This window comes from Sinocyclocheilus rhinocerous, unplaced genomic scaffold (assembly GCF_001515625.1).
Source record: "Sinocyclocheilus rhinocerous isolate Xijiao unplaced genomic scaffold, SAMN03320098_v1.1 scaffold1012, whole genome shotgun sequence".
NCBI lineage: Eukaryota > Metazoa > Chordata > Actinopteri > Cypriniformes > Cyprinidae > Sinocyclocheilus > Sinocyclocheilus rhinocerous.
Window position 1 is genome coordinate 496,171 of NW_015640039.1, and position 12,909 is coordinate 509,079.

General features: G+C 37.1%; 1 protein-coding gene across 1 annotated transcript; it reads right to left on the bottom strand.

Annotated features, from left to right (window-relative positions):
- Positions 1 to 1,566: 1,566 nt before the first annotated feature.
- Positions 1,567 to 6,343, bottom strand: LOC107752287 (interferon-induced very large GTPase 1-like). The gene is made up of 2 exons (XM_016568225.1): positions 6,289 to 6,343; positions 1,567 to 6,107 (listed from the first exon to the last, which is right to left on the bottom strand). The coding sequence occupies exons 1-2, from the start codon at positions 6,341 to 6,343 to the stop codon at positions 1,567 to 1,569; spliced, it is 4,596 nt and encodes a 1,531-aa protein (XP_016423711.1).
- Positions 6,344 to 12,909: the final 6,566 nt, after the last annotated feature.

Sequence of the window (12,909 nt, forward strand, 5' to 3'; positions counted from 1 at the left end):
AAAAGTGGGGGGGGGGGGAACCGCCCCCCGCATCATCTACACCCCTGGCTTCAGGTCAGGTTGAGAAGAACCAAAATATGGAAACATCCAAGAGAAGTCCATGTTAAATTTACTAGAGCTCTGTACATACAAATTTGCTTAATCATTTATACCAGAATATGAGTAGCTCTTAATGGGAACGTTTCTGTCACTTAGGAAGTCACATGGCATCATAATGCATCATAATGGTAATCCACGTTGTCCATGTAGGAGCTCAAACAGCACCAATACAGACTATAAAAGTATCTGTGTTGTATATTTCTTTAAATGTTCCATTTTACTTGAAAGCACATTCTTGTGCCACAGAACAGAGTTTTCCCAAAATCTGATGTAAATGAGAAGTGCAAAAGTGACAAGTTTAGAAATGTCATTATATGTAGTAATGCATTCGTTTATTATGTTTTGAGAACAGCATTATTTTCAAACAAGTCAGTATAAAGTGTGAAATATATGTGAATAAAATTCTAGCTCCTGCTGTAGATGACTTTTTCTCCTTCCAGTGTTAATGACATCTGACAGTACTGTTACCTCACAGCAAGTCCTGGCTGAGGCAGGAAGGCTTTCTGAAGGGGGTTTGGTTTGCATGTTCTCCTCGTGTTAGTATATGTCCCCACTCCAAATATATACAGGTTAGGTAAAATGGATACACTAAATTTCCCATAGGAGAGAGTGTGTACTAGCACTGGGGTTGCATGAGATACTTAGTCTCAGTACAAGGCACATTCCTTTAACACACCCATTCAATAACATAACCAAATTTAACTAAAATTCTCCACTCCATACCACAACTGTCCCATCTCCCTTACTACTTTCTCCTCTTCCAGTGAAAATTAGGTTTTCAAGAAAACTTTTATCATGATTAAAATTAATTTTGAATTTACTGTACAGTTTGTATACATTTTGTAAGCATTAATTATAGCATTAATTAAGTGGCTTGTGAAACCTAATATCCCATGATTATGATAGAGTTATCGTTACATTGCCCTTTTAGAGCTCTGCATTTTTTCAAAAACAAAAAATATATTTTTTAAACAATACAATTTTAGAATTTGATTAAAATATGATAAAGAAATGAGACAGAAAAAGAAAAAATTGGTTTTAAGGTAGTTTTTAATGAAATAGTTTTGCTGTTAAGTTTTTTTTTTTTTTTTGTAATGAAGACGTTGCAACATTCATAATGACAAAAGAGTAACAGTGCCATATTGGCATACATCTTATTAGAAGTGTATCAGAAGACATTAACAGTGAATATTACTGAATTATGTTTAGATTTTTACACTAAACATATTTAAGATGCAAATTAGTGAACATATCATCCTGTATTTAAACCACATTATTACAGGAAAGAGTTTATCAATTATTTCATCAACTGGCATATAAGTGATGAATCAGAATTTCACATTCTGTTGATTTTATTTAGAGTTCTGTAATAGTGTTGAAGCTCTGTATTAGTAAACTGTTTTATCAGCTGAAGTAAAATCATCAGAAAAACAGACATGTACATAATAAAGCTGGTGCAGGACATTATCATTCTGTAATTTGAAAGGCCTCCCTCAAGCTCTGTAGGGCCTCCCTCTGAGTGATATTTCCCCATGCTTCAGGTAATTTTGCAGGTGCACACTGATATTTTTGAGCAAATCTCCTGTTGTACCTCATGAACACGTATCTCCAGTAGACTGCAGCCCTGTTATTCCTAGAATCTTCTGGGTAAATTTTCCAGTCTGGGTAGATAGATTGGTACTCCTTAAAGGGCAGAGATCGGCCCGCTGTATCTCTGTTTTGAAATTGGTTTTGTCCTGCAATATCTGCAGAGCAGGTGTTGTGAGACAGAGTGGTAGAGTTGGCATTGGTATAACACACTAGACCTTTGGGACGATGCACCACCGCTTCGTGCACTTGATGTTCTGTTTCTTCCAGGTCACATGGAGCTTTGCAGAAAGGACAGCGCTTATCGCACCCCTTGACTCTTTCATATAGCATGTCCTGAAGTTTATCAGGGAGGTCATCCGGGACTTCAATGACATCCTCATTCTCCATAAATTCCTGAGCAATTGATGAGGATAACTCAGAGACTGATTCCTCTAGGTTTGCAAAGAAATGTTCACGATGCGTACTTATGTCAAACAAAGGTTTCTTCAAGATTTGAGTTGGCATAGTGATTTTTCCTAGACTCGCCAGGCTGGCACAAACTTCCTCAAGTAGTTGTCTAGCATTTCTCTGTGCCCCACTACTAGATTCAGATGCCTGATTAATGCACCTCTTTACCCAATCAAATATTTGGTGCATTCGCTGTTCCCTGCGGTCTTCGATCATAACAGAACCTGACAGATGAGCTCTGATAAAGTTCTCAATACTCTTCCGGCAGAAGCTCTCATGGGACTGAAGATACTCATGGAAATCCTCAAAGCTGTCCTTCATCAGCATTTCTTTAAGAAGACTGTAGTGGAACTTCTTTGGTGAGCTATAAAGTTGTGAATTTTTCTTCTTGAGGATATCATTAAATATCTGTCTCTCCAAGCTGTTGTAGATGAAGTCTTCGACTGTTGGCTTGAGGCACTGATTGGTGAAAGATTGAGCAGCTTTTTGACACTGGTCCCTTTTTCGGAACTGATATATGAAATTCAACATGTGCCTCTCCCTGGTCTCATTTAGGAATCTCTCTTTTATTTCCTTTTCCCTTATGAATGAATCCTGCACCTCTTGAAAGGACTCTGCTGCTTTGCCACAGACGTATCCTTTGATATCCACTTCAAATTTGGGACTCATCACGAATGGCTCACCTTTTAAAAATTCTAGACCTTTGTCCATAATTGCAAGCAGCTCTCTCATATAGCTATCTGAGTAGCCCTCTTTGTGGCACACTTTATCTGAGACTCTTCTGTCGCAGTCTTCTATCAAATTATTAGTGAATCTTTGTGCAACATCCTTATTGTACTTCAGTGTTTTCTTCATCTTACTACTCAAAGCAAAATGGGCAGTCTTCACTTTAAAGCCATTGAGCTGCTTTGCATCTCGGAGTCTTATGTTTTGTTTTTTTAGACCACGATCACTTATGTTTTTCTTTAGCTGCTCCACCATCCTTGCAAAGATTTCTTGTGTCTCTAAGGCGGGATCGTTCATGTTGGATGGGATATTTTCCCAAACACTTGCAAATTCACGTTCAAGCTCCTTGTCCTCAATCACACAGTTATTGTTCTTGCAGGTCTGCAAGAGTGAACGTAACCTCACCTCCAGGGCTGCTTCAAGTGATGTCAATAAGGCGTGCATCTTAACTGTCATATCATGACAAATGGTAGCAGACTCAAGTTTCTGGGCAACATCATATGTAATTTGCTCTTGAATGTGGTCTACTTTTTTGTGAAGGCTTACTTTGTAATTTTCCACAAGGCCAATATCAATATCCTCCTGCCTAAGGTAGTCCCAGAGACTTGCCTTAATATGGTCTCTCTCTGTATTGATTTGGGTAGCTGCTTCGTCTCTCAAGATTCTGAGCAGCCTATCTGAATCCATGTATTCTCCACTTTGGTATACCGATTCTTTTAACTCTGTTATGTGATTGTCCAATGCTTCCACCCAAATATCCAGTTGATCATTGAGCTGCTTCTCTCCCTGTACGAGTTTTCTGCAGAGGCCAATGATGGCATCAGCTGTAGCCGTTTCTCCGAACTTTATGGCAAAATTTTCATTTTTCACTGACTCCCACAGACTTAACATATGCTCCATAAATGCACCCAAGCAGGTTGGCTGGCCATTTGTTGCCTTTTCATGGAACATAGTCAACAGTCTTTTCTTAAGTCTGAGAATTGCATCACTGTAGATTTGATCATTTTTTGAAGTCACAGAGCTGCTGCCTATACCTCTTCTTTCACTTGTGGGAAGTGTTTCTCTTTGAGATTCATTTGGGAGCTGTCCTGTGGTCAGTACATCAATTACACAACTCATGATTTTTCCATCCATTCCTGCTCCCTCTGAAGCAACCTGGAAGGTAGTCTTCCTCTCCAAATTTCGTGTGCAGAGAATAGCGTTGACAGCAATCTGAAGGTTGCTTCTTGTTTCATTCTGGTCCTCATCTGGTAGATTTATTAGTGTAATGTCACTCAGCCCACTGACAAAGGTAGCCAGTTCACTTGCATGCACAAGGCTTCTTTCTGTTTGGGCGTTCAAACCTTCTGTGCTAATCAACAACAGAAATTCACAGTCCATCTCCATTCTGAAGTTGTCAGGTAGGCTGAGGAGAAGCATGCATGCCCCTTTGATATGCCTTCTACCCCATTTTGGGAAGTTGACCCCAAACAAGGCAGATAAGACCTCTGCGTTCTTGGAGTTGTGGAAACCTAGGATTGTCAGAACTCTCATGTGACTGAACTTTGGCAGCTGCTTGTGTACCTCGTAAAGAACGCTGTATACCCAGTTAATGGGAAAAACGGAGGCATCCCCATCATAGAGTTCAAGGGGAACTCCATAAAAGAGTAGTTCAGCCCCTAAATATGGTAAGCGGAACATGTCATACAAGTCGCTGTTTGGGCCACGGAAGTATCTTTCGTAGACCAGTCCCATCTCTCGAAGGAAATGTTCAAGTCCAATGCAAGGTTCTTGCATTTGTTCCTCATCTGCTTCCCTTTGATCGGACAGGTTATCCAACTGCATAACTTCAAGTTTCACTCTCATCCAAGAGAGAAAGAATGCCCGCTTGGTTGTGTCAAATGAACAAAGAGCTGCAGTAAAGGCTCTCATGGATGTTGTTAGTTTATAATCAAGCAGTTGTTTTATAAGGTTTTCCTTCTCCCCTGTTAAGCTCTGGGATGTATGCTGTAGGTGACGTGCCTCCTCCTTCTCCAGCTGACACAACTGTTTCCATACTGTACCTTGCAGGGGCAGCTGATTCTCCAAATAGCTAGACACTCCATCTTCAATTCCACTGAGGACTTCTTCAACTTCACTGAATGCCATTCGACAGAGCTCATCTTCATCAACATTAATGTCGAGATCATTGGCCATACCGGCTGTACCTACAAGGTTTGTGGTGTGTAGGTATGGAATAAAGCGATCCAGAACATCTCTTAAGTTCTCAGCAATTTCTTCCTCATCACCTTCACAGCCATTCAGCATTGTTCCATCAGGAAGTTCTAAATCCTTCATCAGCCTTTGCTTCATTTTCTCATTTTGATTATCTTGTCCATCCTCTACTGATGTTGAGCAGTCGATTATAATCATGTGACTTGTATTGTCCCTCCATGAGGCAAGTAGGTCTCGTTCCTTGGCACCAAAACGTCCAAAGAAAACTATGAGGACTGCAGATGTGTAACACAGAAGACTCATCTGTTTTTCGCAGTCAGCTGCATCTCCACGAAGATTAGCAACTAGCACAGGACGAGAAAAGATCTTATGACGATCTCCTGAATGCAGGTTCCAGCAAACCTCCACCAGACCATCAGAGAGAACTCGAGGCAGCTGCCCTCCCTCCATACCACAGTTTACGAAGCAGTCATTCAGCTCATGTGGACCCCCAAGAACACGGTTGAGTACTCGAGATTTCGAGACGTTGCAGGAACCTAGCCTCACTGCGGAGAGAAATGGCATCCTGGAATCGGCCATGTTCTTCATGATGGGTCCCTCAGAAAGTGACTTCCACTGACCGAGAACACCTCTAAATGGACACAGGAGGATGGTTCCCTTCTTTTCTGGGTGAATAGGGGGAAGATACAGGGGCACTGCAAAGTTGCACTGCAACATCCGCTGGGTGATCTCTTGCTGTAGGAAACTATTTGTTGTCATGTAGATGACAGCAACGAGGTCTAAAGGATTGATAGCGCATTGTGAATTCTCATCCATGTCCAAACCGTAATCTCCTACTGGTACCTTGCAGCAAGTGCTGCGGGCTTGGGGATTGCATAGCCAGAGCCGCCGGAGGAATGCATTTAAGAGCTCTGTTGGGTCTTGTGGAAGGTCATCTTCAGTGCTTGGAGTGCTTACATATTGCATTGTTGTAAGGTCCAAAGGTGCCACCTTTTCCCTGTGCAGGTCCAGCATGTGCAGTAAAATATGCTTGTCCCTGTCAATTTCAGACACTAGAGGAGAACCATATTTGGTGAATAAATTCAGTGTTTATCACTTTTATTCTAATTATAATAATTTTGCAATAATCATGAAAACTTTGATGTTATCTATGATGTTTCTAAAAAGCTTGGAAAGAAATGCTTAATAATGAGATGATGGAAACAGACATTTGATGCATATGGTAACTCTTACCTATCTCAGTAGTAAGGGGCCCCGGGTCGGGGATAGTCTTCCGATGTAGAGACATTGTTTTAGAATGTTTATTTAATTGTCAGTTACAATCCGAAGGATCACATTGACCTGCCGGCCAAAAACAACATGTTAAAGAATGTCCCTCTTTCTGCTTCAGAAACTAAATGAATGAATGAATGAATACAAGTACATTTACATTTACATTTAGTCATTTAGCACAACTGAGAACAATGGAAGCAATCAAAATCAACAAGAGAACAAATATATGCAAGTGCTATAACAAGTCTCAGTTAGCTTAACGCAGTACACGTAGCAAGTTTTTTTTTATTATATAATAAATAAAAAGAAAACAGATAGAATAGAAAGAGAATAGAGCAAGGTAGTGTTAGAGGCCTTTTTTGCTTTTGTTAATTGTATAATAAATCAAAAGACAACAAATAGATAGAATGCAAAAAGATTAGAGAAGCTAGTTTTTTTTTTTTTTAAGAAAACAAGCAGTTAGTAAATTAATAGAGTGCAAGTCTAAAGGGACACACTTCTTTTTTAAAGAATATAATTAGAATAGAGAGTGCTAGAGTTAAAGGGTAAAATAAAGATGGAAGAGATGTGTTTTAGCTGATTCTTGAAGATGGATAAGAACTCAGCTGCTCTGATTGAGTTGGGTAGGTCATTCCACCAGGAGGGAACATTTAATTTAAAAATCCGTGAAAGTGATTTTGTGCCTCTTTGGGATGGCACAGCAAAGTGATGTTCACTTGCAGAAAGCAAGCTTCTAGAGAGCACATAACTCTGAAGTAATGAAATTACTTACAAGTAAACAATATATACAACATGCAAATACAAAATGCAAGCTTTAGCTTTTACATTACATTACATTTAGTCAAATTCAACTCAAATGTCAACTCAAAAGTCAATTTAATCTAATTTTTATGCAGCAACAATTTGAGAGTTCATCCAGACACCACCTAATAATATATTCATAGACCTGATAATAGATTCATTAATCTGATTTTTAGGACAGATAGGTATTTGCAAATTAGATGTTCATATCCTTGACAGAGGATAAATCATATCCAACTTTTCCTAAACTGCATCCATCTGAGGAACACAATTTAATAAAACTGTTGACACTTTGCCTTAGGGGGACAAATTATGTTAATCGTACTGGGCTAATTACTTTCTGACAGTGTTGCTGCATTATTGGTTGGATGTCTAATAGTGTGTATAAGTGTGTCCTGTACATCAAAATCACATAGCTGGGGTTTTCTTTTATCATTTGACGATATAACTGTCAATACAACCAGCATTTTATGTATTTTTCAGCAAAATTCATTCATCAACTACAAAACATTCATCTTTCTTCTTTCCTGAGGGTTATAAGCAGAGGCGGACAGTAACTAAGTAAATTTACTTGAGTATTGTACTTAAGTACACTTTTTGAGTATCTGTACTTTACTTGAGTGTTATTTTTTCTGGAAACTTATGACTTTAACTTCACTACATTTGAAAGACAAATATTGTACTTTTCACTCCATTACATTTCGATCAAGGTCCTCGCAGTAGAAAGTCATTAGCAGCTTTGAAAGTCAGTGGGTGATTTATTTCTTCTTTTTTTCACAGTTTATCAGTAATCACTGATAAATAAGAGATTAGAGAATTCCCAGCATTTTTTGAGCACTGACCACTTCCAAATGTGATATTTGTTTACAACAATTCAATAATAAGAAGTTAATATTGTGGTTTATATTAGACACAATATTGTCTGATTTTGCTAAATTGTGTATGTGAAAATATTACCTATAAAGCAGTACTTCTGTATTTTTACTGAAGTAAAAATCTGTCTTTACAACTTTTACTTGTAATGGAGTGATATTTGACCAGCAGTATCTGTACTTTCACTTAAGTAATGGAGTTGTGTACTTTGTCCGCCTCTGGTTATAAGTATGCTTTTCACAAGCCACACAGATGGAAAGCTAATTTCTGCGCTTTTGCTTTTGCATTCCTCACCAAGGATTAGGCAGTCACTAGTGCATACTTTATTAAACATAGATTCAAAACCACAGATCAGTTAAAACCCATTCAGTTCAAATCAAATATAAAGTACACATTTATACTATCATACATGCAATTCCTCATTTAATTAAATTACTGAAATACTAAACTTTGCTAATGGTTGTATACAAAATATGTCGTCATTAGTATCATTGTTAACATATTACCATATCATCTCGCTTTGGAGTTAAAACAAACAAATGAATAAATAAGCAAGTAAGCTTACCTAAAATTTATGATGCCTTCTTTGGCTGTGTGCTGTGCTGTCATGACATGGAACTGACATGACTAGCATGACATTGAGCTTTTATATGAGCCTTGAGAGTGATACAGTCTGCTTTTTTGGAATTTGCACCACCCCGTTCATTAGGTATCTACGCACATGCAGGTCTTTATCACGTACACACTCAGAAAACAACAACCCCCATGCAGCAGAAAAAAAGTACCAAATAATCCATGTCCTACACAGTATTATGCAATGTGATCATTTAAAATACTTCTATAAAACATATTGTTTTGTCAGCAAAATGTCTAACCAAGTGTAATTTATAAAAAAAAATAAAAAAAATCAATTTATTTTTAAGCATTAATAGATTTTTCAAGTAAAACATTTCACAAAAAAGCTTGGTAACTTATGTTAAGCATTTGGTTTTTCACAGGCAAGCACTAAATAAAAAAAAAAACTAAACAAGTTTTAATCATTATTGCTCTCCATTTTTAATGCATTTATGGTGTTTAGATAAGGATTGTGCTGCTGTGGTTTCAATCATGATTGGCTTTCATGAAAGAGTGATGACTTCATTAATGACATCACACCTTCTGTTATCTATACAGTTGCTGACTGATTAAAGTCTGATTAGTTGAGAAGAGATTCTGAACATTCATGTACATCGATAACATCTGCTTTACAGGTAGTCCTGTTTACAAATGTGATTTTTTTTGATGTCCTGGTGTAAATGTATTTTACAGAGCCCCATGCTAAAACTATGAGAGGAACTTTAAAACGATATTTCAAAGTTTTTGGAAGCAAACATAAGATTTCCCGGGAACTCAACCCAAGTGTTTTGCAAACGGTTTTCTTAGTGGAAAGCAAAGCTTTTGTCAGGTAATGCAAAATCATTGAAATCTATTTTTTAACAAATAAAATATACTTATTCAAATATTATATTTATTCAAACTTACATTGAAATGTTGAACACCGTAATATATAAAAGTGTATATGAATGTACAGTGGGTACGGAAAGTATTCAGACCCCCTTAAAGTATATGAAAAGTACATCTTTCATGTGTAAACTAGTGCTTGCCTCTGTTTTTATCACTTTGCAATGAGGTTACTAGAGTGTTCTAGGTGGTTCCTTACTGTTCATTTGAGTCAAGTTCAAGTAATTCAAGTTAAGCGTAATGTCTGGCTCAGGATGAGGTGAAAGTTCTACCCAGAGGGATAAACGCTCATGTGCGCGTAGGAAAAGATTACATGCCTCCTATTTCTGTAACGCAAAGCTCTTTAAATGACTTAGCCGTGTGAGTGTGTCTGGCTGAATAGAAAGATGCAGCTCTAGATCCTTGACTTCCCTGAGTATAACCACGGTTGACGTGCTCTGAACGGGACTACCTGAAGAAAAACACAAAGGCAGTGAATAGACTTTCAAAATGCTGGCGACAATGCTAACAGCCATGTATATGATGGTGAGAGTGGCTGAACAGGTAAGGCAACTCATTGGATTATATCTTTGTGCATTTGTCGCCAATCGTCAACATACCAGCCAAAACCGGTTCAGCTGACTGAAATTTTTTTCATAGTTTCATATGCCAGACATTATGATCTATGACAAAAATGCTAGATAGACAAATATGATGAGAGGACTCAGTCATACCACACAGGACAATATCACAATTGTTTTTATTTATTTTCTTAATTAAATAGGTTCTTTTCTTACTGACTACTTGGAAATGAGAGATAATGTTCATTCATTTCAAAGCACATTAGAACATATGGACAAAAGGAGAATTTCCAATTAATGATTTAACATTAAAAACGAGGTGCTAAAACGTTTTGTGGACATATATTCTTTAAGGTAACTTTTAGGGGTGTTTCTGACACTAGCTTATTAATATGTAAATGTCCAGCATTCATGCATCACAGGAGGATTACTGTGACTTCCCCCTCTTGCTGGTCAATTAAATTAAATTAAATAATTAAATTAAATTAAATTGAATGAATGAATGAATAAATATTTACACATGGTTTATGTTTATTTTCCTTTTAGTTTATATTATCATGACATAATATTGTTTTATGAGGCATTTTCACATTGTAAGTTTGGGACAAAAAAAAAAAATCAATAATTTGAAAAAACATCAAGACAAAATTAAGGCATGGTAATATGTTTCAAAGACAGTTATAATGTGGCAGTGTTGTTCATATAATGAAAATAAAAATTATGAAACATGATTATATATATATATATATAATAGTAATAATAATAATAATAATCCCTGAGACACAAAAGTGCCTGTAGTTGATAAAACACCCTTAAAGACCATACATTATGGTAATCATTTAGTATGGTATGGTAATCATAAAAGCACCATGTACCGTGACACTGCCATTGTATTGCCACAACTCCGTAATAACAATAATACATATTTTGAAATGTGTTATATGAAAAGTCTTTAAGTTCACATTTCCACTCTAGATGGTTAATCATACAACATCCTTGAGTCTCAGTAATAAAGATATTAGGGTGCATGACATTGCAATTCAGGGCCTTAATAATCTTGATAAACAATGGAAATGAGACTGTAGGAACTAGATCACTTAAGTTTTGACACGGCTGTTCTGTTTATTCCACAAGAGTTGATTTACTTCACTGGGGACAAGATGGACGCTTTCTAATGACAGATTAGCATGCAAGATCATGACACATGAGTCAAACCAAAAAAACCTGACATCGTCTTAAAGAGGCAAAATGTGGTCTCAAATGAAAAAAACGTATACACACACACATCAATAACAACGTACTGTACTGTACAACATGCAACACACACCCCAGCACATACACACACATGCACACACTGATTCTGCTGTGTCTGTTCTGCTTCAGCTGGGTGTTCGGTGGGTACGTCAACAGGAACCTCTTCCGTATGTGGTGTCTCAGCCGCTGCCATGGCAGGTCCACTATGTCTCCCACAGTCGGAAAGGAAGTTGTTCAGAAGAGGTGAAATTCCTCATTATTTTTTACTGTTATACTACATTACACAACTGCTTAAACCCAAAAAAATCCACCAATGTTTCTTCAAGGATGATTCTCACCAGGAACATATAAAAGTCATATTTCACCCTTTAATAAAAAGGGGGAAAAAAAGAAAATAAAAAAAGTCTGCATAATGAAAATGAAGCCTACATTTAGGATCATTATAATTGTACTGTATAATGATAATGTGGTAAAAAATCAAGAATTAATAACGAATTAATAATTATCATGACAATTATGCACACATGCCCTCAATTATAATTATTGTAATGTGAAAAAAATCTCATTCTCATTAATGCAAATCCAAAAAATAAACACATATATTTCAATTATATAAGTATTTATACATTACATAAATGTTTGTTTAATGAGATAATTAATTTTAATAAAACTAATAAATTAATTGATGCTATTTTATTTTATTTTATTTTATTATAAAAAAGTCCAGGCAGTCATGAGAATTATTAGAATTATTATTTTTAGATTACTTCGATTAATGAGAAGTTATGGAAATATACTTAATATTCATGAAATAACGTTACAAACAAACAACAACAACAACAACAACAACAATAAGCTTCTGTCTTTATGCTAATACGTTCTTAATGAGATTCACCCTCAAAGTTATACAGCAATAGTCTGGTTATTAAATTATCCTTTAAAATACTTTACTTACAAAATATATTTTTGAAAAAGTAAAGGTGAGAGTGAAAGAGGGCAATGCTATGGGATAATTTTCCCGCCAAATGTATTGCAGTCGCGGATAAAAAAATAACAAGCGTGAAACCAAAATGTAAAAACGCAAGTAAAATTTAAATTGTATTTCTGTGGTATCCTTGAACACAGCGTCTTCTCAACATGATGTAAACACACTAACTAGCGGAAGTGTTTGTGGGCAGGTCAGACTCTGTTCGTATTTCGCGGGCAGGCGGGGATTATGAAAATGTGTTACCCAGTGACGTCACGACATGGACCCCAGTTTGAAAACCCCTGCTCTACTCATATTATCCTCTCCTAACAGTAATAACCATAACAAGACTTATAATCAGCCAGGTAAAGGTGAGCCAGTCACATCAGTCACTTCGCGAGGCCGGTGCATTTAGTGGCTGATCCCTTTCGCAATGTGACCGGAGGCGAATAAATACAGGTGAATATAACCGCGACAGGTCGCTAGGATGGCTCATTTAACGTTAACGGAGCGCCAGGTAGGCGTACAGCAGTGACAGACAGATACATATAGCGGTGTCCTGTATGGAAAGATGTTTCCCAGCCGACAGTTGTCCATTTTCACCTGTACAAGTGAACAGAACACTGA